Source organism: Hetaerina americana, unplaced genomic scaffold (assembly GCF_022747635.1).
Source record: "Hetaerina americana unplaced genomic scaffold, ioHetAmer1.1.p SCAF_63, whole genome shotgun sequence".
Lineage (NCBI taxonomy): Eukaryota > Metazoa > Arthropoda > Insecta > Odonata > Calopterygidae > Hetaerina > Hetaerina americana.
This window is the reverse complement of record NW_027287239.1, coordinates 791453-819315: the sequence shown is the minus strand read 5'-3', so window position 1 is coordinate 819315 and position 27863 is coordinate 791453. Positions and strand designations below refer to the sequence as shown.

Sequence of the window (27863 nt, the reverse complement as noted above, 5' to 3'; positions counted from 1 at the left end):
CGATACTCTTTTGCTTAGGATTACTATGATTAATGGGTAAATATTGGTCATTTTCAATGGCCAAACAATCACGCAAAGAAAAAATCGAACCAAATGTCCAGGAAGCACGTATTTTACTCGCGGCCGAGGAATACTCCCACTTTCCAGTGGGAGTATTCCTCGGTGGCTTTAAGGGTCAGCAGGTGTGAGCTGAATATTACGCACAGAATCCGATCACAGGCCTACTATTTAGATGAGTGCATCACTACGTTCATTGCATTCAAATTTAGAAAACTGCTTGTCCTTTCACTCTATCGTAAGTTCTTGGGACATATAGGAGTCCCTTGCTCCCGAGGAAAAAAACTTTTTAAGACATTCAGGTCTCTTAGTAAAGCAGGAAAGAAACTCAATCGGAGGGGTCAATTTGGCAAAAGCCCACGGGAGAAAGGTGGGCAGCCAGGGGTGGACTAAGGGAGCAGGAGACAAACAAACGGAGAGGGCTCCAAAAACAGAGGAAGCTGAACTATGGTACGTGAATGGGAAACGGAAGTAGCCATGGTCACAGGCGATCACAAGTGAAAAATGAAAGAAGCCATGGAGAGTCCATTCATGGCATTCAAGCCATGGAGAAACCCTCCTTATTCCTCCGATCTTGTGCTTTGCGATTTTTATTTTTTTTCCTTAACTCAAGAGAGACAGCAAGGGTAATCATTACATGTCGGGCAATGACGTGAAGGCAGCTGTCAAGTTGTGGATTCGAGAAAAGTTGCGTTGACATAGCACCAGAACACGTATCAATACTTCCGCTTCTCAAAATACACTGGATGAATGTAACAACCTGAAATAACCTGCGCATGCCTTTTGAGGGGGAATGTTACTTCCACATGCCGCAAAGAGTGCTTTTGAAGGTAATTTTTTGTGTATTACAAGCACGTGTGTATTGTTTTTTAGCCAACCCACGTTTTTTCCACTATTTCAATTTCTTGACAAGGTTACCTGAAATGAAAAAATCTCTTACCTAAAATTATTTCGCGCTCTAAATTGAATAGATTGGTATAATGGAAAGGGATCGTTGTGGTCTGTGTCTAGGCAGTGGCAAATTTTCACATTTATTTAGGCTGTTTATGCTTAATCTATACATATTATTCACGTAAGTCACTCCATGTTTTGTAACCGGAATATTCATTCCTAATAAATAGTTTTACTAACATGAAGTGCATTTCAACTGAGTACATATTCATGCCCCTCCTACCATAAATAGGCTAGAGCTTCTTAATACTTGTTGGTATAGCTTATCGTATCTAATTCACTGTCAGATATGATGCAATCGCCGGAACTTACACTCCTTTGGGATCGAATTCTAGGGAAACAGCTAACATTTTCGCATTTTTCAATTAAATCAACGTTATAACTCAGGGTACCTCCAGAGTTGAAATTCTGCCAACGGAGTTTGTGTAAAATAATATTTTTCCTCTCTTGTTAAAAGTTTCCTTAAGATAATTTAGATTGACAAATATTTCCTATGAAAATTTAAGATTGTCTGATATAAATGAAAAAACCTGCGATTTTAAGCCGAGTAATCCCGGAGGAGACCAAATAATTGTGGCATGAAATCACTTAAAATGGGAGAAGGTTATCAGCAAAAAGATTGACTGATTGTATTAGATCGGCCACGCCAGTAATGAATCGAAAAAGAAGAGTGTTTGGAGAAGAGAGAAGGGTAATGGCTTGGGAAGAATAAGACATAATGAGGGACTGGAGGTGATTATGGCCGAAATTCCAATCTCGTCCATTTAAAATAATACTTATGTCCTGGATACGTCTTTCCTTCATCTAAACGTTATAGTTTTATCAAAATGAAATATTATTTTTATTGATTGTCGACTTATTATAATATTAATTTAATGATATTACTTTCATCCATTGAAATTTTTATCAAAATTCAATATCAAATTTTCAATTTTTTCTCATTTGGGCCGTCATAGTTCTCTGCCCTTCGAAGAATAAGAGATAATAAAGACAGATGAAGGTTAAGAACAAAAGGAAGCTCTAGTGGGTTGAGAAAAGTTGCGATGAAGAGAGTGACAATGGACCGGGCGTAGAAGTAGGAAGGAAAGGAAAATGCGAGCGAAAGATAAATGAAGCGAACTGAGATGTACACCCTCTATGAATGTGACGGTGGCGCCATCGTTTATCCCCAGCAAAGGCATTGGAGTGATCGTTCATCACGAGGTGGCTGCTGCGATTAATTTCCATACTTACTTTAAAGGCTCCTGAAGATTTATCTCTGTCGAAGGTATATAGCTAGCGCAATTGGTCATTTGCGAAAAGGTCTAATAATGGTAATTGTAAACATTCCCGCAACTACATTCATCAGCTCCTCGATCATAGTCCTAAAAAATATAATGATGAAGTGATACCGGGGATGGAGACTTGATCACGGTTTTAAAATACTTATTTCAGACCCCTCTTAATTCGTTTTGATCGCTAAAGATTACGAACTCATATTTCATTAATATTGGAGTCAGTATGTGCCAGTCCCACGAAATTTACCCACGTAGTATCAATAATTCTCAATTACTTTGTATTGTTGCACTCTCGTGTATGATAATGGATTATGCGTTTTTAAATTAGATTTTGTTATCTTTCGAAATGCTAATATTGCGTAGTGAAGAGAGACACTACCTATCTCCAGTTCCTCACATGCTTCTTGTACATTTCCCTCCAATTATAGGTCGAAGGGCACGGGTGATAACGAACACCCCTGTCTTACCCCTCTTCCTAACAATGCCCATCCCGAGTCCACATCCGCCACTCGCACCTCAGCAGTCTGTGATATGTACAGGTTACGGTTAATTTCCTATCATTAGTCTCCAATATTTTCGCATTTTCTGCAATAAATGATTATGTATCTCTATCAAACGCTCTTTCTCCATGACATATAATGAATGACCGAAAAAAGTATCGGATAAGGGTAAAGCTTTATAAAGAAATGGCGATGAAAAACTGAAAGAAATATTAAATAGAGACAATGGTCAGTTGGCAAACAAAGGTACAACGGCAAAAAAGAGGACAAAGCTTAAAAACAATTCCAAATGGTTCTATTTGATGAAGAGAAATGGCTTAAGTTTTATTTTAAATCCGGCAGTACCATTGAAAACACATAAATTAATAAAATAGTTAACTGCCGATAAAAAAATATTGGTCAGAATGGCAATCATAAGAATTTTGGAAATCATATGGAACGAAACATTTTTCAGAAAATAAAAAAACGTCCCGGTAAATTGCTTGAATTTTAAAAATTCTGTTTTCCCATTTAAAGGAAACAGAAGTTCCAAATAATTCCACAAAAAAAAGTGACGCCTTGAAACATTGAGTTAATTTCTTGTCCACTAAAAATTTGGCTGAGTGAGTAGTGCAGGAATATACGCAAAAGCGATGGAAATTTATTTGGCATACGGTGAAGCGATATAGGTAGGCTCACCTGATGATGCATTTTTTCACATAGAGGCCTAAGATATACATTTACTCTGAGAATGATAGCAAGTATTTAGGCATATTCCGAGGAAAAATGCTTTTATTAAATGTAAGGAAAAATAATAAAAGTTGAAGGTCAAGGGTGAACTACGTACATGAGGTAATTGATGGTAAAGTTCAGAAGGAATTATAACGGGAATAAATAAATGATAGAGAACAAGGACTGATAACCAGTGGAGATGATATAATTATGCAATGTTTATGGCATTGTATTTTATTCTTACGAGCAATTACAGTATGATTACAGGATTCCAGGCGCCTGGCCACTTATCGCGGATGGCGCACGTAAGGAAAACGAGAGCTAATTGGCACTCGGCCGAGGGAGTTCCTTCGTCCCCTCCATTGTTCCCGTTCGTCCATCTCAACTTTCTCCCCCCACCCCCCGCTCGTATTCCTCCGACATTCCCTTTTATATATCTCCGATGGCCCACATTTTACGCCGCCGGCGCCCGACCCCACTCCTCGCCCGCAAACCGAGCCGTGGCCTCCTGCGGAAAAGGGCAAAGGCGCACGCGGGGACGTGGGTTGTAGGGGGGGAAGGGAGAGGAAGAGAGACGAGTGGGGAATGGGGGCGAAAACCTTTTTTTCTCCATTGCGCCCCCTCACCCTCGACCCCATTCTTCAACCCCTCACGCACGCGGGGAGGGGAGAACGGCACATTCCGACAACTCCCCCACTCGCACCCTTTTCCCACGCTCGCTCCACTCGGAGGGAGACGGCGCCCCACCCTGTGGCCCTCGCCAAGTGTTAACAACCGGACGACCGCTTCCATGGGTGCTTCCTGTGGGAAACGAGCGATGAGGAGGGGAAGCAGGGGCGATAGGGTTCGAGGGGAAAGGGAGGGAGGTCTGGTTCGGGGATTAAGCCCAAGCCACTCGTGGCGTGAGGGAGGCGTGGTGTGGGTCGCGTGAGTCGGCCTATACGATTTCTTCCCATCCTTTACATTCGGACGTGACCGTCCCTTTGCTTTTGCTGATGGATCTTCTGATTTAATCTACATCTATTTATCAGGCTTTGAGAGGTGGAAACAAGGGCGCATTTCGTTGTGGAAGTAAAAGAAAAAAATATTAGAATTTGCACGCCGCAAGGAAGAAAGAAATGAGCGTTTGTGAGATGGAAATACGAGCCTGGGCAAGCAGGAGCTTCAATGAGAAATGGTGTGGTTTAGAAGACAACAAATTAAATCAAAGAATATAATGATTCCAAAGCCTTTGAATGGACATTCATCAAGAATCAAACTATAAAAAAAATAATCGAAAATGAAATTATTATTCGAACTTCTAATTTTAATCCTTTGGTTTACATTAAGACAAAATTTAATGTCTCCTTTCGATTCAAATGAAAACTTTCAATCACATATAATATGAGATGGAACAGATTTTCCATTACAAAAATTAAAGGCAATTCTCGGTGATTGTTTGGAGGACTTGAACTTAAATGACAGCATGTTGAATAAAATAAGGAGATCGGAGCGGTGCGGTGACTGGCATTGTATTGGCTTTTTCATGCCGAAGGGGGAGGGTGGCAAGAATTTACCAGCGGTATGTCGATCCGTAATTGTGGTAGAGCACTTTAAGTGGAGTTCATCGGCCGTCAGATGGGGTTGTTCTATTGCGGACAACTTGGCGCCCTTTGTTTGGAGTAGGATACTGCCGGAGCCGCGTTTCCCTCCACCCTTCCTCTTTCCACTAAATATTCTCTCTCCATGAAGTTACCCATCTATGTGCAATGGCGATAATGCCCTTAACTCTCAGAAATTTCACCTAACAACTACAAGCGCTTCGATGAAAACGACCCGCGTTTCAACTCTTGCCCACCCCCAAGTTCATTCTATTCGATTTCTAAATTTTACACTACACCTCACTCGTTAAAAGATATATTTTTTCCCTCCTCAACTTTATTCTGGATTTTTTGGTTTCTAGACAAAATAATTAATTTGAGGTTATATTGACCCGTAAGTAATATATTTTATCCTCGATTCTGGGCCTAATTTCTTATAATTAAAAATAATATGCTTCGATCCTATCAATTTATTGCAAATTAATCATCCGTCCCCTCTATTGGCATAATTGTCTAAATTCATTTTATTTTTGTCTTGAATTTTGACGAGCTCAGCGCTAATACACCATAAGGGATTGTTATTAGTTGGTTTTGTAATGGCATTGTACGGTTAAATTAGAGTTTTTTAAAAAGAATATGTGGTATATTTTGATTTATTGCGTTTAATTCAATCATTGGACTAATATGAACTTAAGTTCGAACCAATGATTCGGAAAATATACTAGATACATCTTGAATTCACAGAAATGACAGCACAATGATATATTTATTGCTTTTCACTCTTTGTCTATTAATGCCGATCTCACGATACAACACAAAAGTGCAATGCTTTTCGAAAATGCATGAAGGAATTTATCACTAGGGGCTAAATAACCTGCCCGCATCATTTGCACATAGGATTATTTATGTGCCTAACGTATTCCATTCCCATCCATCGACAAATCAACTGTAGTTGAAGTGCTAATGGAATTTGATTGAGAACATAGGCATCAATCTAATCTGCCAAAAACAGACTCAATTAGATCAATTGCAAGCAGGTCGAGTGGGTGCTCAATTGTTTTATGTCAGCCTATGGGAGCTTTTATGTCAAACGTAATCGCGAATGATCCTGCTTCGCGGATCCTGCTTCAAATCAGACTAGCATCCAAATCCGATGACGTGATGAGCTGTTACTCAAAGTTAAGCGGGAAATTCGATGAGCGAACTCCAGTTTGTGATTTTCAGCATTTCAACAATAGTCCCTCTCGTGTGATTTCGAGCACTGCTCGGAGATTTCATGATGACATGAATGCCAATAGGAAGGAACCGCTAGCCGGCTTGTACCAACAATTGACCCAATACCAATTACCGTATAGTACCCGGCTTATACTCACTCAATTCTCCACAAAAATCAAACCCCTAGATCTAACTCTTTTTTATTTCGTTCCAAAATAACGTTAGCTCCACGGTTGAATATTTATTTCTAATTATTATTTTTCTTGAGGCGCTACAGAAAACTAAATCAATTTGGATGAGCTGGAATAAACCGAAATATAATTTTTGGTATTCGAGGATTGTAGTTTTGACAACACTGTTCCTAAAAAAATAAATTAATCTTCATAAAATACCAATGAAAAAGGGTCTCCTAAGAAATGGAAAAAGCCCAATCAAGCATCAAAATCAGGCATTACAGATGGAATTTTGAACAGCGATATTCCCTTTCGATGCCCCTTCTGCAATTTTCTACATTTTGAGATCAGTGTCCAATGAAGACAACAATTTTAAATATAAGGACCTAATCATAAATTAAATCTGAATTTGGAACGAAAATCAGTAACAAAAGTATTTCCTAAAAACACATTTTGTTACACACGATCTGGTTTTCAGTGCATCATAGAGTATACGGGGAAATAACTTTTTTAGGATGCCATGTTGCATCGAACTGTGCCTTTAAAATAGTTTCATGACCTTGTTTACTATAAAATCTCTTTTGTCCAATACATACCACTTTTGTGCGTGCTATCTGTTAGGCTCAGAACTTTGGCATCCTATATTGCTCCCTCCGGCTGACGGCTTCCATTGGGACATCTATTATTTCACCCTTCAAATGCCAACGTCTTCATTCTATCGATCCTGGATTTTCGCGATGCATAATTGATTTCTCTGGCGCCCGCCGAAGTTAACTTCTTTCGGTCACCTTCCAACATTCCATCCACCGTTGATTTTCTGTTATTTGCTTTTAACTTCTAAAATGTTACCTTCTTACTATTGCCCTTAAATGTAATTACTGTAGCTATCGAAACGCAGACAGCTAGCTAAAAATTGCCAAAGTAGATTCTTGACCAATATGCTTTAGTCATGAGCTTCTCTTACTCCGTCCTTGTTTCCCAGGGTATACCTACCCTATATATACAATACTCCCCCCCATTTATTTTGACAGGATGCTTTTAAAATGCTAGTTATGCATTTATTTTATACCAATAGCACTTCAGTTCTAATATTTACCTGAAGTCTTCCCTCCCTCTCTAGCTGATGCCTCCAGCCTTAAGTTGTGCCTAATTTTGGTCTCGTTATCAGCACAAGTGGTGTCAATTCAATATTTTTCCAAATTGTGCTCCATAATGCATTTCCCATCTCTGATCTTATGCTCTCGTCTCTTTTGCCCTGGATTCCTTTCAACTATCGTTCTACGCCAGCACCATACTCCGAATAATTTCATCAGTAATTATTTCTTGTATTGCTCATATAATTTCTTTGTTCTTTTTCGCAAGTAACATGTAGCATACCGATAATTACCCAGATTCTTTTCTCCATTCGAAGAAATTGGTTTTGCATAAAAAAGAAGGCTCAGTAATCAGGGTTTGCATTCATGCTATATTTTATTAACCCACCGGGCAGAAATGAATGCATAAATTATAGTTAAACATTTACAAAATGATGAATATGGACTAATTATGGAGATGGTGAGGAATGCATGTGTCTGAGGCTATAGTGCTCCCTTCTGGTGGATCTCTTGAATTACAATACCTGAACTCGGACAGAACTTTCAGAGAGAGTGAGGCACGGGGTAACAGGGAAAGGTGGAGGGATTAAAATTACCCTCCCCGAGATAAGGCGCATGCTTTAATTCGCCGTGGCGAGCCAGCTCAAAGTGAATCCCATTCTCGAGTCCACCACCGACGCGATCCATCCTCAGGACACCAGCTTAGAGATCGTTCGCCAGACGTCCTTCGCGTTCTCTTTTCCATTAGCGGCGGAAGGCTCCAGGGAGACAGCTCTTTCCTTCCATCAAGCCATTTTTCCTCTCCTCCGATGTTGCTCTGTCTCGCCCACCCACCCGCGGAGCGTCCATGCTAAGCGGCGCCCTCCTCCCACGCCATCCCGCTGACGAACTCACCCACGCGGAGATGTAACAGGGGGGGGCTGACGTGCGAGGTCCATCCGTCGCGAAGCAACCCCCGCCTCCATCCATGGTGACCGTCCATTTGTGACAGGGCCAGAGGTTGTTGTCCAGATGCGGAGGCGACGGAAGGCTAATGTCAATGATGCCATTTGGGAAAGGTGGATAAATTGGTGGAGGTAGGATGGGTGGAGAGGAACCCGGCTTCGGAATTGGCTTATTCTTAACCACAAACGCCAAGGGTTCCAAAATTTAGTACCTCATCCGGCGGACGTCGTACACCAATTGAAGTGCTTTTAACATGGTAACCCTAATCATATCAGGGTACCACAGACAAATTCTGCCATCATATATATATATATATATATATATATATATATATATATATATATATATATATATATATATATATATATATATACGCACACACATATTTACAACGCACATATACATATTTATATCATAGCAAGCTTTCTTGAGTGTACTGGTAATTCAGTAGGGTAGATATGGGATGAGAATAAATGGAAATACCTGTAGAACAAAGGTTTTACGGTTTTCCAGAAAAGAAAGACCAAGTAAAACGTTAAAATAGGAGGGCAAAAACTAGAGCAGGTGGGACAGTTTATGTATCTCGGAAGTGTTTTGGAGCCAAATGGGCAAAGTAGCTAGGACGTAAAGATACGCTTTCCCAAGGAATAGAGAACTGATGACATGAACGTTGAGTAAAGATGTTAAGGAAAGGCTCGTTAAAGCTTTGAAATCGAGCGTTCTTACGTACAGCGCGGAAACATGGTCACTGAAACAGGAAGATAGACGTAGATTAGAGGCTATGGAAATGTGGGTGTGGAGAAGGTGAAATGGTCCGAAAGGAAAACAACCACCTCAATTATTATTCCCAAGAGTATAATGATGGACAATATAGAAAATATGAGCCCTGCGAACTACGGGACTCGGCCCAATCGGCCGTGTGTCGTGCCCGGCAGCGGGAGAGGCAAGGCTTCCACGGTCATATCATGAAACCCTTGCAAAGGAAGCACAAATACACACACACACACACATAAACATAGTAATCAACCCGAGGGTCGGTTTGGTAAGCTATTGAAGAATTAATCCAATACTAAGCCGAATGGCATGTGAAAGAAAGAATGGTATATCCGTACGGATTTGAGATCTAGTACTTTTAAACCATCTTTACATAGTTCCAACGTATGCGGCCGTAAAATATACTATTCGCCAAATAAAGTGTTACAGTCATTCATCCGCAGTTTGGTGCCTTGGACGCCAGAGCTAAAAGTATTTATGAAAGTCTTCATAAATAAATTGAAGTGTACTTGCGACGTTACTTTTATGTAAATTTTCAAACAGCTGAACGTTCTATAATAAGAATTATTCAGCTCATAAAATTTTTTATAAGTTTCTACTTCCATGCAGAACATGATTCTGAACACTATTCCTTGCGTTTTTAGGCGAATTTTATTGATCCTGGATTTAAGGTAAAACTTGGGAGATAAATTTCTCATTTCGTAGTAATTTTCCTAGAACTTGAAATTCACAGTTTTACCTGGGACGGATTGCATATCTTTCGTTAAGGTACTTCAAGTCTTCACAACTTAACTTTGGGTTGCACACATGAGAAAGAACTAGGAGGGATAACTATTTAAAAATCTCTCTCTCTAAAAATGACTCTGATAAATCGAGACGAGGCAGTGATTAACTAGCCGTAAATTAAGGTATAAAATATTTAAGACCGATATGAGAAATCTACAAAATATGCGTACAGTACACAATTACACAAACACCATTCCTGTAGTACAGTGAGTAAACCATCTAAAAGCAGTCCACGTTTGGGTGTGGCTGGAACGCCTACCTCTTCCTCTGCAGCTTAAAATTCTATTTCTTCTCAACGAAATTCCTTTTGTCCTTCCTTCCTTAAATCCCCTTTTTCTCAAAACACGAAACAGGACAGTCCGTGACCGATCTCCCAGGGGACAGGGGTGATAGCGATCTCCTCTTTCGCTTACTTTTGGGCGCAGGGAAGTGGAGTGTCAGTGGGTACTCGTGAGAAAATACACCAATGGAATTGACGATTCTCCTCCGAGAAGTGGAAATCACCGCGTGCGAATCCAAACAAGTATCCATCATGTTTCACTCGTATTTGCCAGTGATGGAGAAGATAAAAACAAGTGACGTTACCTATGACATGCTAATTATATGAGGCGATGTAATACAGAGGAGAGATTCCAAATTCAATCAACTATGACATTGTTTAGAAAAAGCATTAGAGTATAGGACAGACAAATTGGGTAAAATAGGTCAGACTGTATTACTTAGACTGAATTTTTATTCCGAGAAAACCAGGACATACAACTAGACAAAGTTCGACAAAATGAAATGATGAATAGCCGGACGGAATAGCAGGAATAATTTGCAGCAGGAAGTCATTTCAGATCTCATTTATCTTTCTGCTCTTTTTCTATTGCCAATTACTTTGGTTAATATCAACTTATTGGGGAAAAAACTGAAGGGATGCTACTGCAAAGATTTGATGGCAGGACATTCGCGTATTTATGTATCACACAAAATTCCTATCTTCTTAACGAAGGAAAAGTTATGCTTCACACTATCAGGTTTCACTTCGTCAAATTGCTTGATGTCCATATCAAATGAAGTTGTAATTTTTCGCACACTTTATTTGACGGTCCAACGCGTTTCACCGACTTTCGGCATCATAAATGCCGAATCAGGTGATATACCGCGAAATCGGTGGAACGCGTTGTACCGCAAAACATAGTCTTTGGCAATGTCATTTCGTCGAACAGTCTAATTTCTTGAAGGCAAGTCTAAGAACAAGGGGTAAGACGTGTGAATATAGACAGCGTTCACAAGGTGCTGATAACGATGATCATAACTGCATTCCGGTATTCCGTTTATGTAAACTATTAATGTTAAAAAATAAAACAAAATAAAATAAATATTCGATACATAAAAACACTGGACATTGCTGAAATTTCACAGTTGGCCCAGGGGCAACCTGTGAAATTTCCACAATGTTTCCAACGTAAAACACTGTCCGTCATAAAAGTTACAAACATTCTTAAATGCGAAATTGAAGTTTCATCAAAGGAAGGATAACGAAATTTCCAAACAAATAATCTTCACTATTTACCATGCTTTAATATACAGGAAATAAAAGTCTTAGGGTTTCAGAGTATCAATACTCTCCTTGCCGTTACCTTTGCTACTTATTCGCTGGCCTTCAACGACACCAGACTAAAAAAAACTTGATCAACACTTCTACGAATTTTAAATATAATGATCAAAGTTGTCATAAAGTATTATGAAAGGCTCAATTTTTAAACGTCCTAGAATATCATTTTTTAATTATTTCTTGTTCTACTAACAATAGGGGCATATGATCAGATACATGAAAATGTAGTTGTTATGAAAAAATACAGGTGTTTCGATATATTAATCCTAGGAGGATATGGTGTCAATGTGTAGGTGAGTAAATATTTTTCTTAGATATCGCTTATAATGGATCGGTAAATCTGAGAGACCCAAAATATATGGATTTATTTTATGGCTACTATAAATTCTCCTTATTGTTCATTATGGCTGCCAATTTTTCACATAGATGTTTGCCGCAGTATTACAGATAAAATTTTTATAATGAAAAAAGCCACGGCTGACGTCCTCTCTGTTCAATGCCGTACATTTCGGTTATTGTGGCATGAAAAATAAAAGAACTGGAATCTGGGGAAACCCTAAGTGATAACATTTTGTACTCAATGCTTCCTCTTATTGATTTTACATCTACAAATATCCGCATCTCTACTTTCAGCGGAAAATGAAAAATTTTTGGAATTGACTGGGACGGAACATTACAAAACTATATTTCTCATACTTCGTTTGGACTATGATAACAAGGTTTGGAATATAACAAATTTCAACTTTTAAGTACCTCAAATGGAATTTTACTTATTTTTAGATCCTGTCACGAGTATTAGAAAGTAATTTTTTCAACAAGATAATTAAAATTTTCAGGGAAAAACACACCTGAAATTGCACAGTGGAATTTGAAATTCATTCCTCGATTTCCATAAGGAAAAAAACAAGTAAGATAAAAATGGAATTTATTTACTGTAGCGAATTCACGCATATTATTTTTATTCAAAATATATATCATGCGCCATCCCTAATGGTATCCAGCATTTGAGTTAAAGTCAACCAATTATGGACAATTTAATATTAACTTGGAATAGTAATTATTTTAGCAACAGGTTATTTTGAACGTAATTTTTTAAAATTCATTTGCTATTCTATGTGTTAAATTTTTCAGTAACTGAAGCTTCTTTTTACAATTGAAGTACTGATTTAATCCCAATGTACAATTCTACCGCAGTAAACCCCTTCATAATTTTGAGTCTGAGAAGGTACCATTAATTAAAATGCAAAACTTTAAAGTTGTCTTTCATCTGATAGGGAATTCTGTTTTTCATTTGCGGACTAAATTAATGAATAATCGATTGAAATAATAAAATTATTTCATAGTCTCAACTCAGCAGTTTTATATACATAAAAAATAAACGTAAAACCCATGTCTTAAATTAAAAAAGAGTATACTGCGCCGAAATCCATGAGTTTAGGTTCTGCATTTCAGCCGATATGGTAGATTAAAATTATTTAAATCATCCTCTTAATATTGTTTTGTATTTTAAGAAAATTCGCCGTTCTTATGACAACTGTCAATTGCAAGCATTAAAAAATGATAATTGCCGAAAATTAATGTGACTTATGACCAATTTAGTTCGATATTTGGATATACTATACGGTGTAGTGCATCATGAATTTTTGCCAGAAGGCCAGACAGTAAACAAAGAGTATTATTTGGGCGTTATGAGACGTTTGCGTGAAGCAATTCGCCGAAAGAGACCAGAAATGTGGGCAGAAAACTCGTGGATTTTGCACCATGATAACGCACCGTCGCACAGTGCTATCATTATTCGTAATTTTTTGACGAAAAATGCAACAAATACCATCCAACAGCCACCGAATTCACCTGATTTGGCTCCCTGTGACTTCTTTCTGTTCAATCGAGTTAAAAAACCATTACGGGGAACGCGTTTTAGCAGCCGAGAGGAAGTAATGGAAAAATCGCAGGAAGCACTGATGGACATACCGAAAACCGACCGTAACTTTTGCAAATGTCAAGTTATGGCACTAAGATTTAAAGGGAATATCAAAAACAGATGTACCAATTTAACAAAAAAACAGAACTCAAATCGGAACGATGGGAGCGCCACACGGTGGTTATTCCGGGAACTTTTTGATCAAGGTATAGGCACGGAGGCTACTTAATCAATAAATATGCAGTCATTTCTCAAAGAGATATTGAAGTCTACGACCCATCTACAGCGATACACTAGTAATACATACCTAAAACAGGCTCCCAGTATTATACTATTGATTTTCTTTCGCCAACTTCACGCCCTAATATTGAAAAATGTTGGCATGAGATGACAAAAACACCAAAAACCATGCATAATTCTTATTCTGAAAATTGAATAAAAACTTTAACTTTTCATCACGTATTTAAATAATGATAGTTTCTTAATTTAGTACAAGATTGAATGCTGGATTTTCTTCTAATTCTACCTAATACTAGCCATTATTGTTATTTAACTAGGAATTTAGGATCTTTGAGTTAAAATGGAATTCCCCGACAAATTGTACCAATGTCCTTCCGACACTTGATTTGGTAGACAACCTGTGAGATAAAATGAACGGGTGCTTGAAACAAAATATCAGTAGAACATCAACAGTACTTGCATGAAGACAAATCCCTTTTCTACTAACCAGCGAACGGAAGATGGAAAACGCGTTCAAAGCCGCACAAAAGGGCGCCTGTTGGAGTATTCCCTCAGTTTGGACGGTACTGGTAGTATTCACGCAAAGCACAACGCCCTCTCCTTTCGCTGGGGGTCAACAATACCCAGAACTAGTGGGCCAGCAGCCTTCATCCGATCGCCTTTCTCCCTCGCTATCAAAAGCCAGCAACCCAATGAGGCAGGCAAGTCACTGTAAGGGTATTGTATAGCGGTTACCGATGTTCCCCATTCGGACTCTGTGTCCATGGGGTGTTTTGATACTGTTGGTACGGCATCCTTATCGGTGCTGTTTCAACCCTTTCGCTCAACTTCTTTGGAACGGACTTCGATTCATGTCGCGTCCCACGGCAACTTTGCTTCATACACGACACTCCCTCACCGTTCCCTCTCCACAGTGTGGACAAGTGGCGTCCTGCCCTTGAAAATTCCTCTCGCTATCGAACCGCAACTGGCACTCAACCCCTGGATCGGATCTCGGCCACTGACCCATACGGAATTATCCGGAAAGTTTCGAAGGATCGAAAATTTTCGGATATCGTCAGGACATCCTGCGATTTCAGTTGTTTTTGAAAAAAGATTTGATACCTAATCATACTTTCTGCAAGCAGATATAATGATAACATCAGTGATGATTTATTGTTGCTCTGTCGCATAACCACTGAAGAACAGAGGCATAATATGCAATGCAAAAATAATACGTTTCGTCGCAGATATCTTGCGATAAACGCAGAATGTCATGTATTCAAATTATTTCTTAAGTAATTTAGGTTGCTAAATCTTAATTTCTTTATTTACTAATAAAGAACATGAGAAATATGCAATATTACCAGTAATTTTGACAAAACGAATAAGAAAACACACTTAAAATGTATATTATGTACTCTTGCGAAATAAAAAAAATAGAATTTTCAATTTAATTTAAAACGGAGACGCTCGAAAATTCATATATAATTTTAAATACAGTTGGTACACGTCTTAGGTTACTGGGGAGGGTGCTCCGAAGATTAATATCTGTAACAATGGTCATTCTACGGGAGGAATTATAGAAATTATCCTTAAGATTTATTGCGTATGTGAGGTATTCATATGAAGGATGAATAACAAACTCATCGTGCAGGTCTCTCATTGATAAGCATTGAGTATGCAACACTCTCAATGCATGTTGTAAGAGCATAGTATACTCGACCTCAATCCTGTCGCCAGCCACCCAAGTTGGCATAAACAAGGAGTGATGCGATCTATTTTATTGGCGTCGTAGATGAATCTAGCGGAATAGTTAATGAGGCCTGAGAGCTAACATTCAGTTCCTCAGTAAGGATATTGAAAATTAGGCAGCCTTCTCTATTATCGAAAAAATCAGATACATTGCAAATTTTTCAATGATCTGCACAGAAATAAGATTTCTATTTAATGTAAAAAAGTATAACATAGAGTTTATCTCGTGCGATATATGCGATAAGTGAACTATCCAGGAGAGATTGCTATTCGTAATTACACCAAGATTTGGAGCAATTGTAGAGTACTTGATTCCATCTCTATGAACAATGACTAAGAGGAGAGTATTCATATCAAGGTAGCTTGTAAAGCGAGAGCTACCCAGTAATACAGACAGATTTAAATGGTCATTTTTTCCGAGAACAATAAGAGACCAGAATTCTTGTAATCGAAATCCCGCAGGAGCCGGCTCGACATAGTAAGTATTAACCTACAAGGTAGCGACTGCGCAGGGTTATACGATTATATAAATATATATATATATATATATATATATATATATATATATATATATATTTTTTTTTTTTTTGCAGGTTCCCCTTACCTTTCCCCATCCATTTGAAAAACCCTAATCCCTTACCCTTTCCTCCTGGTGCTGCACCCCCTGCCACACACCTTTTTGGTGGCTTGCAGGGTATTGATGTAGATGTAGATGAATACTGCTTCGATTTTCGGATTGCTGACAGTAAAATAATATCCATAAATTTTTTATCAGTAAATAAATATATCTATCTCAATCAGTAAATAAATAAATTTATCTCTAAATTTCAGAGGTTTCATTTTTCGCAAAACAATGCAAGATTTTAGCAACTAAAATTCGTTATCTTTCGCATCGGATAAATTAGGAAAGGATGAAGGTCATGTGATCATTCCTTTGTCAACTGTAAACTTTAGATAATCTGTAACCAGGACGGAATCAATCCTTGTGCTTGAATCTCATTTTAAAATCCTTAATTATATGTGTCACAGAACATATGAGAATTAAGGTATTCAGCAATTTGATCATAAACTGCTTTTAAATACATTTTGAAAGGTAACTGAAGATTGGTGAAGGTTCCATGCTGCTTCCGGGAATTACCGTCACGTAGTTTGGCTTGTTGGACAATAGTTTCGCCCCCAGTCCTGGAGGCATCTTCGGGTCGAAGTAATCTTCGTTGTATTTTGGCCTAAAAAGGAGGCTGGCTGGCCCGGAGCGTAGCCTTGCCCCGAAGGTGGTGTTTAAGCGTGACACAGGCGTATTGTGTGCGAGCCACTTCAAGTTCGTTGAAGAAACGCCAAGGAAGAGAGAAATTTGCCTTCCTCTTCTCCCTTATGTTCTGGAATCTCCTCGTCTTCCTGTACACATCCTCTCCGTAAAGGCGGTTGAAATTTTTCTTAAAGCTTCCGCGACGTCTTTCTGATGAGGGTTTTACGCTGCTTCCGGGAATTACCCGTTGCGTGAGAACTGATGTTGGCCGGTAGTGAGAAACTAGGGAATGAGGTTTTTTAACTTATTGAAGTACCAAACCAAGTCTCCATTAGGATAGAAAAAAAGAATTCATGAGAGAGAAATTAAATATTTCACTGATGCTGTCAAAATCTGGGTTAAAAGTTTTTTATACATATTGTATGAAGCCCTGTCAAATTGGAGTTTTTGAGACTTGGCGACGTGGCTTGTTTATCAGGTCAGGTGTAATGCGGCAAAAAAATTAATGACTTTTTCCAAATAGTTTTAGATAGAGTAACGGACTACACATCCGGGGATTGAAAGTGGCTCAAAATTGAGATAAGTTGAATGTGTTTATTAAATTCACGGAAGTATTTTTATTGGGGTAGGCAAGTTAAATCACTACAAGACCTAGTTTCCCTAGTACTCGAGAGATGAAATTTGATAAGGAGTTCACAGGAAGTGCTTTTAAATTGCTTTCACTTTGATTTAATAATTTACAAAGTTTCTTAGAGTTTTGCATGCATTATACTTAGATCATGAGGCATCTTGTTCTGATAAACACACAACGATATATTTCCTATTTCACTTAGTAGGTAATGCCCTAATACACAATTGAAAGTTCAGTATTTCTAATTAAAATTAATTGATTGAAACTAAATACACATAAAAATTTGAACCAGGCCAAGTGGTGTACCTCGCATTTTAGGGGAATGGAACTATGCTCTGAACGTATGGATTTTACACGATCTTTGCAGAATACGAGGTTTTTCCAAAGCAATTGAATTTACCAAAATGGTGTAAATAAGGTAGGAGAGAAGGCGATTATTGTGCATGTAAGTTTGAGCTTCCGTGAAAATTCTGATCACCTATCTCATCCACTTACGCACGCGTGTACATTCAAAAATAGTCCTGGCTTTTCTCCAACCCATATACATCACCGAACCACTGGAGATATACTACGTACGCCAGTTCAATGCCAGATCCGTCTCCTATCCTGCACTCTGCTTAGGAATGTTTTGCCGGCATGAGTAACCAACCCATTACCACTTCATTTCTCGACGCACGACCCCAAACCCTCTACTCCTTTTTCCACCCTCTCAGTACCAGTTACCCAGAATTTGCTTTGGCAAACAACCAATGATTGCGGAAATTAGTATTCGTATTTGAATTAAGATTGTCGCATATTTGAAGTTGGAAAATTTGTGAAGCTTTAAGTTTTTTGTAAATTTACTTTACAATGAGAATATACCACACGGTTACCACACCGGAAAATATAACACCCTAGTGAAAATATATCCCCGTCTTAAACGGTTAATTTAATACATTTTCCACCGTTATCATTAAGAATAGATTACGAGTCGAACAACTTTCACTTAAAATATGTCATGAGACTCACTTTTTTTTGGTTTTTGCATACTGCTCAGTCGTTTCATAGTTAGTTTAGGTTAGAAGTGCTTATTTTCCAAGATTATTCGGGTCTCCCAATCTTGGAAAACATTATTCGCCGGGAAAATACCAGATCATTCTTCATACGCTTATTGTTTAAGATGCGCTATTGTGTAAGAATACTCCCATGATTCCTCTACATATTTTGCATCTCATGGAATAGCTATATTATTTCTAATTACGTATTTAATATTTGCAACCCCCTTCATACAGTGCGAAACTTTTCTCGATGACAGTGTTTCGAAATACAATGTCTGTTTCATATGCAACCACCCAAAACACTTTATATTTCCTCTTATTCTATTCATCCATCCACTTCCTTTCGCTTACCTTCCTTACGCATTACCAGCTTAGTATTCACCTGGCCATAACTTTCTCTGAAGGAAATCACAGTACAATACCTTCCTTTTCCAATTTCTATACCACTTTTTGGTTCAGTTAAAGTCATCCAACTTCCTAAATTCTATCACACATTGGGAACCTCTACTTCAGCCACCAATTTTCTTTTCGTCCGCTTTATGAGTCGTAAAATGTACACTCGCTGGCACATAATTGACAAATTTTTATAACATGCCTCCAATCTGAAGATCCGCCATCAAAGCTAAGTGCACAAAATTCTTTTCACAGCTTTAAACTTAAAGCACCTGATATTATCTGTCTTCACTCGAGACAGCCGGTATATATTTTCTTCCAGGCGCCCTCATTTTTCTTCTCCTCCTCTTAAGTATTTGGGATAGATATGAAGACAAACGGAGACGTGTCAAAAACAACTAAGGCAACGGAGAATCTAGTGGAGAACCTTGGAGGAAGAGCAAATATTTGATGGAGTGGACGTGGCTCTAAACGGGATATTGATATATATTTTGGGAAGTCTACTTTTATGTACACGCGGATGATTAAGAGAGATGAGAAATATCTGGGACGGATAGAATCGGGGTGAAAGCGAGTAGAAAACGTTATAGTAGGATATAGGATAGTTGCAGTTTTAAAAAGTGTTTCAGAATTCTCCCAGTATGACTATCGTTTTCATGGAACTAGAAATCTAATCGTATTTCCTTATGGTAATAATTCCGAAAATAAAGTTTGCTGTCATAAATTATTCAAAAATTATGTTTTCATGAATACGTGTGTATATATATATATATTTATTTATTTATATATATATATAATTATATATATATATATATATATATTTATATATATTTATATTTATTTATATATATATATACAATTATATATATATATATATATATATATATATATATATATATATATATATATATATATATATATATATATAGTTATCACTAATTCTATATCTTCCGATGAAGACGGAGCGGAATTCCGTCGAAATGATGAAGAAATAACGTGTGAGTGATCTTTTTATGTGTGTCTATATTTTTTGTTGCTGTCCAATTTATTATTCAACACTTCCGTGTTAGTTCGACGAAATCAAATATATATATATATATATATATATATATATATATATATATATATATATATATATATATATATATATACTCATATATACAGAAACAGATATAAGGAAAACTTTTCCTTATATCTGTTTCTGTATATATGAGTATTTATTCGCCGTTTGGCGGGATTTCGTGTTTGAACGTATATATATATATATATATATATATATATATATATGTACATACAAGTAGTGGTATCTGTCAAGAGTAACATTTCTTTTCCTGGATCCATCGCACGCACTCTTTGAAACAGCGCGGTCCACATTTACAAATTGCAGCTACGATAGTGGTGCGTAGAGATGCGACATTTGGGTGCCTCATCTCATTGGTAACTCTTTCGACTACGGTGCAAACATAATAGTCGAGGGGGTTCAAGTCCAGGCTATTCGGGGGGGGCAGAACTCCTTTGACCAGAACGTGTCAATTTCATCTGAGAGCTAGTTTTGGGCTAAATGACCCGTATGAGCTGGTGTACCCCTCTGTTGAACGACATATTGTCTCCCCGAGGCCACAGTTACCACCCACGGTTACACGAGTCTTTAAAATTTGCAGATAGACTTCTTTGGTGATAGTTTGTCTCTTTTCAAATAAATGTGGCGGCATGATATCACCCCTACTGTACACTAAACCTAGGACGTTAGAACACTAGCCGGAAATATAGTCGAGCCACAATAGGGACATCCTCGGGGTTGTGGGCGAGTCAGCGATCATTTCTCCGATTGATCTTCACGTCGAAGGGGAAAATTTTATCATTTGAAAAGAATCCCGCAGCTTCATTTTTTAGAGAACACAATAGCAAGTTGCAGCGGGCAATCTGCTTTGTATTGGCAGACTCAAACAGCATGTGTCGCACCTGGTCGCGACTTGTATCGTAGGTCCTCCTCTGCCATCCGACGCATTGTTCGCTCGCTATTATTGATTTCTGACGTCAATTTCCTCAGCGCCCACCCCAGGTCCTCTAAAATCAGCGCCCGAGCCTTCTCGACGACTGCCGCAGTTCGTGACACCCGTTTCCTCGAATGAGGTTTCCTCGCCGTGTTAGCGAAATCTTCCCAAGACTTCTCCGAAGCATTATACTTAGCCACAATATCGTAAACAGTTGATCTGGAGTACCCGAAGAAGAATCGAACTATTTCACTGGGCGATCGACCAGGGCAAACACTTTCGACAATAGCGCCTCATCGATTGTACTCCGCACTTGTACTTAACATCTCGGCCATTTTGAGGTTATGGCTGTTTATTAGATGCCTATAACTTTCAAGAACGCCAATTAAGCCTTTCATTGGAACTACGAAATGGCGAGAAATTTAAATTTGTCATATTGTAATTTGTCAAATTGTAATTTGCTATATCATTCATTCACATGGAAATAGATGTAAGGAAAAGGGATACGAGTACATATAAAATACGAACACAGGAATGGTTGGGAAGACGAAATCGAGCAGATGACAAGTGCAAAAAAATTTCCTTAATTGGGCGTTGAACCACGGATCTTAGACTTGGCCTATCAATGAAACGTATGTCTCGTTCATGTAAATTGACACCTGAGGGTCATTCAGTAAATAAAGAGACTAATAGTGTTATTTTAAAACTACTTGATGAATCTTCATAATTTTTTCAGAGGTGTTAATTGGTAACCTTAGGTTGAGGTCTGGTTAGCTGTTCGATTATTTCATGGCAACATAGCCTTAGAATCTTCAGTTCACCATGGCCGGGCCACTAGGGATATTGTGTCGCCAGGTTTAACATGTATTCATACCGTTTAATCATAATTCATTACGTAGAATTATCATTTTTAACGGGGCTGAATACGTTTTTCATGATGAAAATTTTGACTCTTAATTGATCTTAATGACAAATAAAGAAAATAATGAGAATATCGTTTCCCTTGGAATGAGATAAATATGAGAAAACTAAGGAAATAATTCTCTGGAAATAATGGCTCTGGAATTTGTGTCATATGCCAATATTAAAAACCATCTCCTTCAAAGTACTTTTGTAGGTAATAAAGCTGAAAAGCGTAGTTAATATGGACCACGATTTGGATAAAGACTAAAGACTCATGCTTATTAACCTGAAAATAGCCTGAAGGCTACGTATGGAAGATGGAGAATTTTTGAGTTTCTCGGTCTTGAACAGAAACGTCATACTCATTGTTACATTTGTTTTTAATTCCAGTACTCTCTCATGTGGATATACAAATATCATCAACACCTCAAACACAATAGAGAGCGCTTTCCGAAGACGGGTCGAAATAGCCGGTAAATTTCACGTGCCCGTAAATTAGAAATGGGATGCACGAGACTACTACAAGCAAATGAAATACTTTGAAGAATATGAAGTAAAGATATTTATTTAATATAATTCCTACAAGTGTGCCCAAGAGTATGAAATTTATGAATAAATAGTAAAAATGCGTAAAACACAAAACTAAAACGTGACGCCATACATAATCAACAAAGTTTTAAGGTAATATTACGAGGTATTACTCCCAGACAAGTATTCCCTTTTGATTATTACCTATTGACTTGAAACTAGTAGGTAGGTGTTCACTTCTGTAGAAATAAGAACCTTAGGATGATAGAATTGGTGAGAACGAAGTTAACTAAAGATGTAACGAAACAACAAATGAAATTTGATAAAGATTTTAGTCTTTGAGTTTCAGAAGCGTAAACTGAGGAGAAAATACGTCCTCAGAATGTGGAAACTCAGTCGATGATATGGGTTTTACAATATGTACAAGTTATCATAGATATATCGAGTAACTGGTTTCATTACGATGATATGTACTCAAAAGAGCATTCGATGAATATTCAAGTGTCTCTTTAGGAGTTCTTGGAACTATGACAAACGGTTAAATCAAACCGATTGGTTACTTTTTAAAATTGTTAGAATATAGAAAAGTGCTCTTCTACTCAATTTCTAGCGTTCTATTTTTCCCCTGATGATATGTTATCAGGAAAAACGGCGGCATTGCATTTTAAATTATAAAAATGAATAATGTTGAGAATCGTTTCTTCAAAACTCCTATTTTATTACAAAATTTATCATTAAGGAGTCGTAGGAGACATTTAGAAGGGTCATAAGTGTCAATAATTGGCCTATGTTCAACATAAAACGAAATTTCATGTTCAGATATGTTGAAATTACAGAAATAATTCTCACTTTTCTAATATAATTCGAGATATGTATTTATATATTTCTATTATAATATAGTAATGTATCCATATTCTATTTCGCAGTTCAATCGTTCGTGCTGGACTAGTGACGCTCCGGAGAGGGGCACTACAACCTTATGCCTCAACATTGAAAGATCTGTAAGTAAATCACCATCCTAATACAAATTCCTTGGCCAATTTCTTCGAAAATATTATCAATGAAACTACATCCCTATGTTTGCGACGTTATTGCATAGGAAAAGAAGGCATTTTTGCTAGAATGCCTCGAATTCTTTCTGTTTCTCTAAATAATAAGCAAAAACAAATATCTTAAATTAAACAATTTATTGATAAATTTTTCATTCTGCTCTCATGCGTTAACTTTTAATACTGGTAGCCCAAATTAGCTCAAAATGAATTTAGAAGGCTGTCCGCGAGTGCTATGAAATGCCTGTAGTCCCTTAAACGCGGCTTGTTTGCGAGACTGACTCTATGAAATTTTAGCGGGACGAATAATTTTAACATTTGGAGCATCAATAATGTTTGTATTTTTCCTCAGGTGTTTAGTACGTTCCGTTTCCTATATTTTGCACGAAATTCATCAAGTAAATTTTAATCTCGTATGTATATTATTTTAATGGATAATAGAGAAAGCTTCAGGAAAATGTAGCACTTAAGTGTAGGCAAATTGTAATAGTGGTGTTTTAGCAAACGAGAAATTAGTTGATCCTTAGAGAAATCGATGAATGGGAGCGAAAAGTGCATTTTCACAGGTAAGAAAGTAATGATATTAATACACTTGCCTGAGTTTGGTTATTCTTTCATAATTCGCAATATTTTAATCGCATTGTGTAAGGTAGGATAGGTGAAGATTTCTTTGATAGCATTGTTTATTTATCATGTAATATAGATAATTAAATTATGAATTTTTAATGGTGTGTGAATTATTATGCCTTGGAAATTTGGAGGTGTGACTTATGACATTTCGATTTCAAACCAGTTGTAAATAGGGAACAGTTTTGATCCTCATGAGAGCTAAAGAGTATAATGAGTCCCTTGCCTAATGCATGGAACTGGTTAATGAGTAACACTCATGCCATTTGTGTGTCAGTAGCATTATAATGTGTGATAACAATTATTACGTTATTAATATTTTTGGGCAATTAAAAAAAAATTATAATAATATAATATGGGAGTAAGTCACTCAAAATGGTCACAAGAATCAGTCCACGCTGAAATCAACAGTAATCTTGGTATCATGACACCGTGTGGTTACAGGCCCGAAATGCATAAGCAACTACTGGCAATACTCCATGACTGGCATCACATCATCGTACTTACTTGCCAAGGGCGCAAAGGATTTGAGCAAATTTATAAGATATACCATCTGAATGTAACTTTTAATTATTCATGACTCTCTAAGACTCTCACATCACGGAGCACATGAATTTATCAATGCTTACTTCTCAGTGTACTAGTGTACTGTGATATTAGCCTTCAAGCTTTAGTGTGCTTGCCTTGTTCTTCAAATAACATGCATTCGATACAATATTTTATATTTATCTGTTACTTTAATATGTCAACTTGCCAGTGTACTATGAGGCTTACTCAGTGCATTCATTCTTAGTTTAATGATAAGGAAGCACAACTGATTAAATCATACGTTTACTACTTGTATATTACAGGTCATTTGAGTGCTCGAAAATATTCAAGAGAATACCATTACTTTTTACATGCTTTAGAATGAATGCTCAAATGAAATTGTGCAGTTTATAATTTGTACATAAACTTAATCGATTTTATATCGGTTATAGAATTAATGTGTATCGTGGGCCTCAAGAAACACAGCATTTTATCATTATAAATAGTTAAATTCAGATATATTTTTCAAATATCATATAAATCTTTTACCAATTTTTGATACTCATTTACTGAATTTTCCGAAAGAACAGCCGTTGAAGTGGAATATTCTTTATTCCACAAGTTGTGGATAAATTGTGAATTCCCTAATCTAGCGTTATTCAGCGTGGTATTGGCGTAGTTAATATTTTTTGAGAGGTCCATCTACACTCAAAAGGAGCTATAATATTTTATAAAATCTTTTTATGGTTTTAAGTAAGAATTACCCGGTAAGAGTTAGCATCATAGCATGTTGTCCGGAATTTTCTTCAGTGTATTTCTTACCTCTCTGAAAATGTATAGGCACGTTAATACGTATCATATGTGAAATAATATTAAGGATCTATTATTTCCAAAATGCCAACCAAATTATTCTGAAGTTATCCTTTCTTGTTATCATCATAGTAATCTTTATTCGAATTTGAATTTGGCTGAAGAGGAAAGTTGACAATTTTCATTAATGCACACCTGTTCAAATTGTTAGTTTTAATTCAAGCCTTTTTCAATAGAGATGTACATTCTGAATTCATTCATTGAATTTATATAAATAAATAAATATATACATATGTATATATTTAAAGGTATTTACAGGGAATGTTCATGACGCTGCATTCATTTATTAATAATTATTTAAAGCATTAATTATATAATAATTATTTAAAGAACAATATTTGAATACTACATTTTCCTGCTTTCTCTGGGAATTGCTTCGCATGTCTTCTTGCATTAATATAGCATTGATCATTACTGAATTACGAGGCCCAAGCTAATTACTAAAGTTATGAAATACAAGCCAAGGTTATAAGCCTTTATTATATATATTATTGCGCACATTTATTAAAATGAAAATTTAATTAATACAGCCTTTAAATTGAAATATTATTAATGAATGACTGAGTAACTGACTCGAATCGTGTAATTAATAATATTGAAATTATTAATGGCCAGGTATGATGAATGTGTGCCTTTCCTCTAACTGCATTCCTAGGAATTTTCTCCGACGGTTGGTAGCATAATTACTTGATAAAATGTGTATCTTGGTGTAGGAATCATAACGAAGCAGACGTACTCAGTAGTTTCAAGCGTAAAACTTGGCGTAGGATTCTGAATCTAGGTTGCGAAAATTTCACGATCAGAATAAGAGCGCCCTTTACCTAGTGAACGCTCCGAAGCAGCCATAAGCGTAAAAATGAAATACAAAATACAAGAACAGCATGGTTTGTTTCTCTTGGCTTATTGCCTTCAGAAACGGACGCCTAGGAGTGTTTACTATGAGCGATTCTGGGTAAAAAGGACACGCTCGCCAAACAAAAGCGCCGTTGTTTTAGCACTGATATCATAAAACTTTGATATGTAATCTCAAATTATATTTTACGCCCTTTTCACTGCGCCAATGACTCTGTCTATTGCATGTAACTCTCGTTTTACCTGTTTTGAAATATCAATCTATGCCTAGGATATTTGCCTCGTTTCGGTTTGGATGAATAAATGTCAGTACGGCCATGTTATTGCATTATGACAAGTCTTTGGTACTATGCCCAGTTTTTAATATGAATATTTCTAATAAATGTGCCTTGAAATAGTTTAGAATTTTCATATTTTGTTTGAATTTCCTCTTTAAAAGTGTTATCTCAAAGCGCCAAAACAAATATTCAAGAACATCTTTTGAATATAGGATAATTAAGGGTTGAATTTCAAAATATATCAACTTGCTGTTCAATTATTAATATAGCCTTACGTTCACGCCTGTTTATTCCATAAATGACCATGTTATTATTATTTTCTTGAAAAACAAGCGTATTATATGTTAAACTACGGTTTTAGAAATCGCTTTAATGGGGCCAGATGGGGATTTAATGGGGAGAACTACCTCAACTGTCATTCGCTTTCTCTTAAGCTACTACGCAGAAAGCTCCAATACGATAACCCAATTTAAGGTTGAGGCTTGGGGTGAAAACTCGTTTGAATAGGAGGTAGATCAAAAAATCTTTAGGTTCTTTGATATAAGAAGGATTATGAATTCAGACAGTTCAGGGGTATGTGAGATCAAATTTCCCAAGTTAGGGAACGTTTTTATGGGTAAGTCTCAGATAGTTTAGCAACGATATGCGGAAGTGTCAATTATGCCAAAGAACATTTTTGTAAAGAGAGTGAGAAGTTTCCCCCAGTGTAACGAAACAATCGTGTTGGTAAAGTTATCATCAGACTCAACAGGCGCCATATTGGTACAAGTATTGACCTATCGACGACGGGATGCGAATGTGACGAAATGGAGGATGTGAACGATGATAACTTGGAAGTAATGGGAAGGAATTAAAAACGGCGGAAAAATATACTTATCTTTTTGGTCTGGAATGGAATCCTAGTTGATAACCAAGATGGAAAAACTGTAGAATTAGATACGTAGTAGACGGATAGATGTATATAACAAGGGAAGCAAAATAGTAGAGGAAATAGCTTTTATAGTACTGTGAACAATAAATTCTTGTGCTGATAAACACGCTCTTTTTAAACACTGATTGAGCTTTACTTGACAAATATAGGTAGATGGAATGTATAATAACAAACAAACTGGACTACGTCGGATATATAGATGAATCAAAGGACTGAAAAAGCAACTCTGGATTAGCTATCAACATTATCCATGTATCGGCATTAATGAAACATCACATAAAATAAAGTAAGCGAATGGCAATCAACATTTAAAAGCAGCCAAAGGAATTACTGAAATTACTAACAGTTTTATTTCATTCCATCCATGGCATTCCAGTGGGAAAAGTAAATGGAAAAAGTAGAAATAGAGGATCTTTTGAAGAAATGTATTAATGTTCA

The 27863-nt window shown here is 37.1% G+C and overlaps 1 protein-coding gene across 1 annotated transcript in view; it reads left to right on the top strand.

The window, feature by feature from the left end:
• Positions 1–27863, top strand: part of LOC139695781 (lutropin-choriogonadotropic hormone receptor-like) — a 484244-nt gene that overhangs the window by 68585 nt on the left and 387796 nt on the right. The window contains exon 2 of the mRNA XM_071594568.1: positions 23217–23291. Within this exon, the coding sequence (XP_071450669.1) occupies positions 23217–23291 (75 nt within the window). The remainder of the gene's footprint in view (positions 1–23216; positions 23292–27863) is intronic.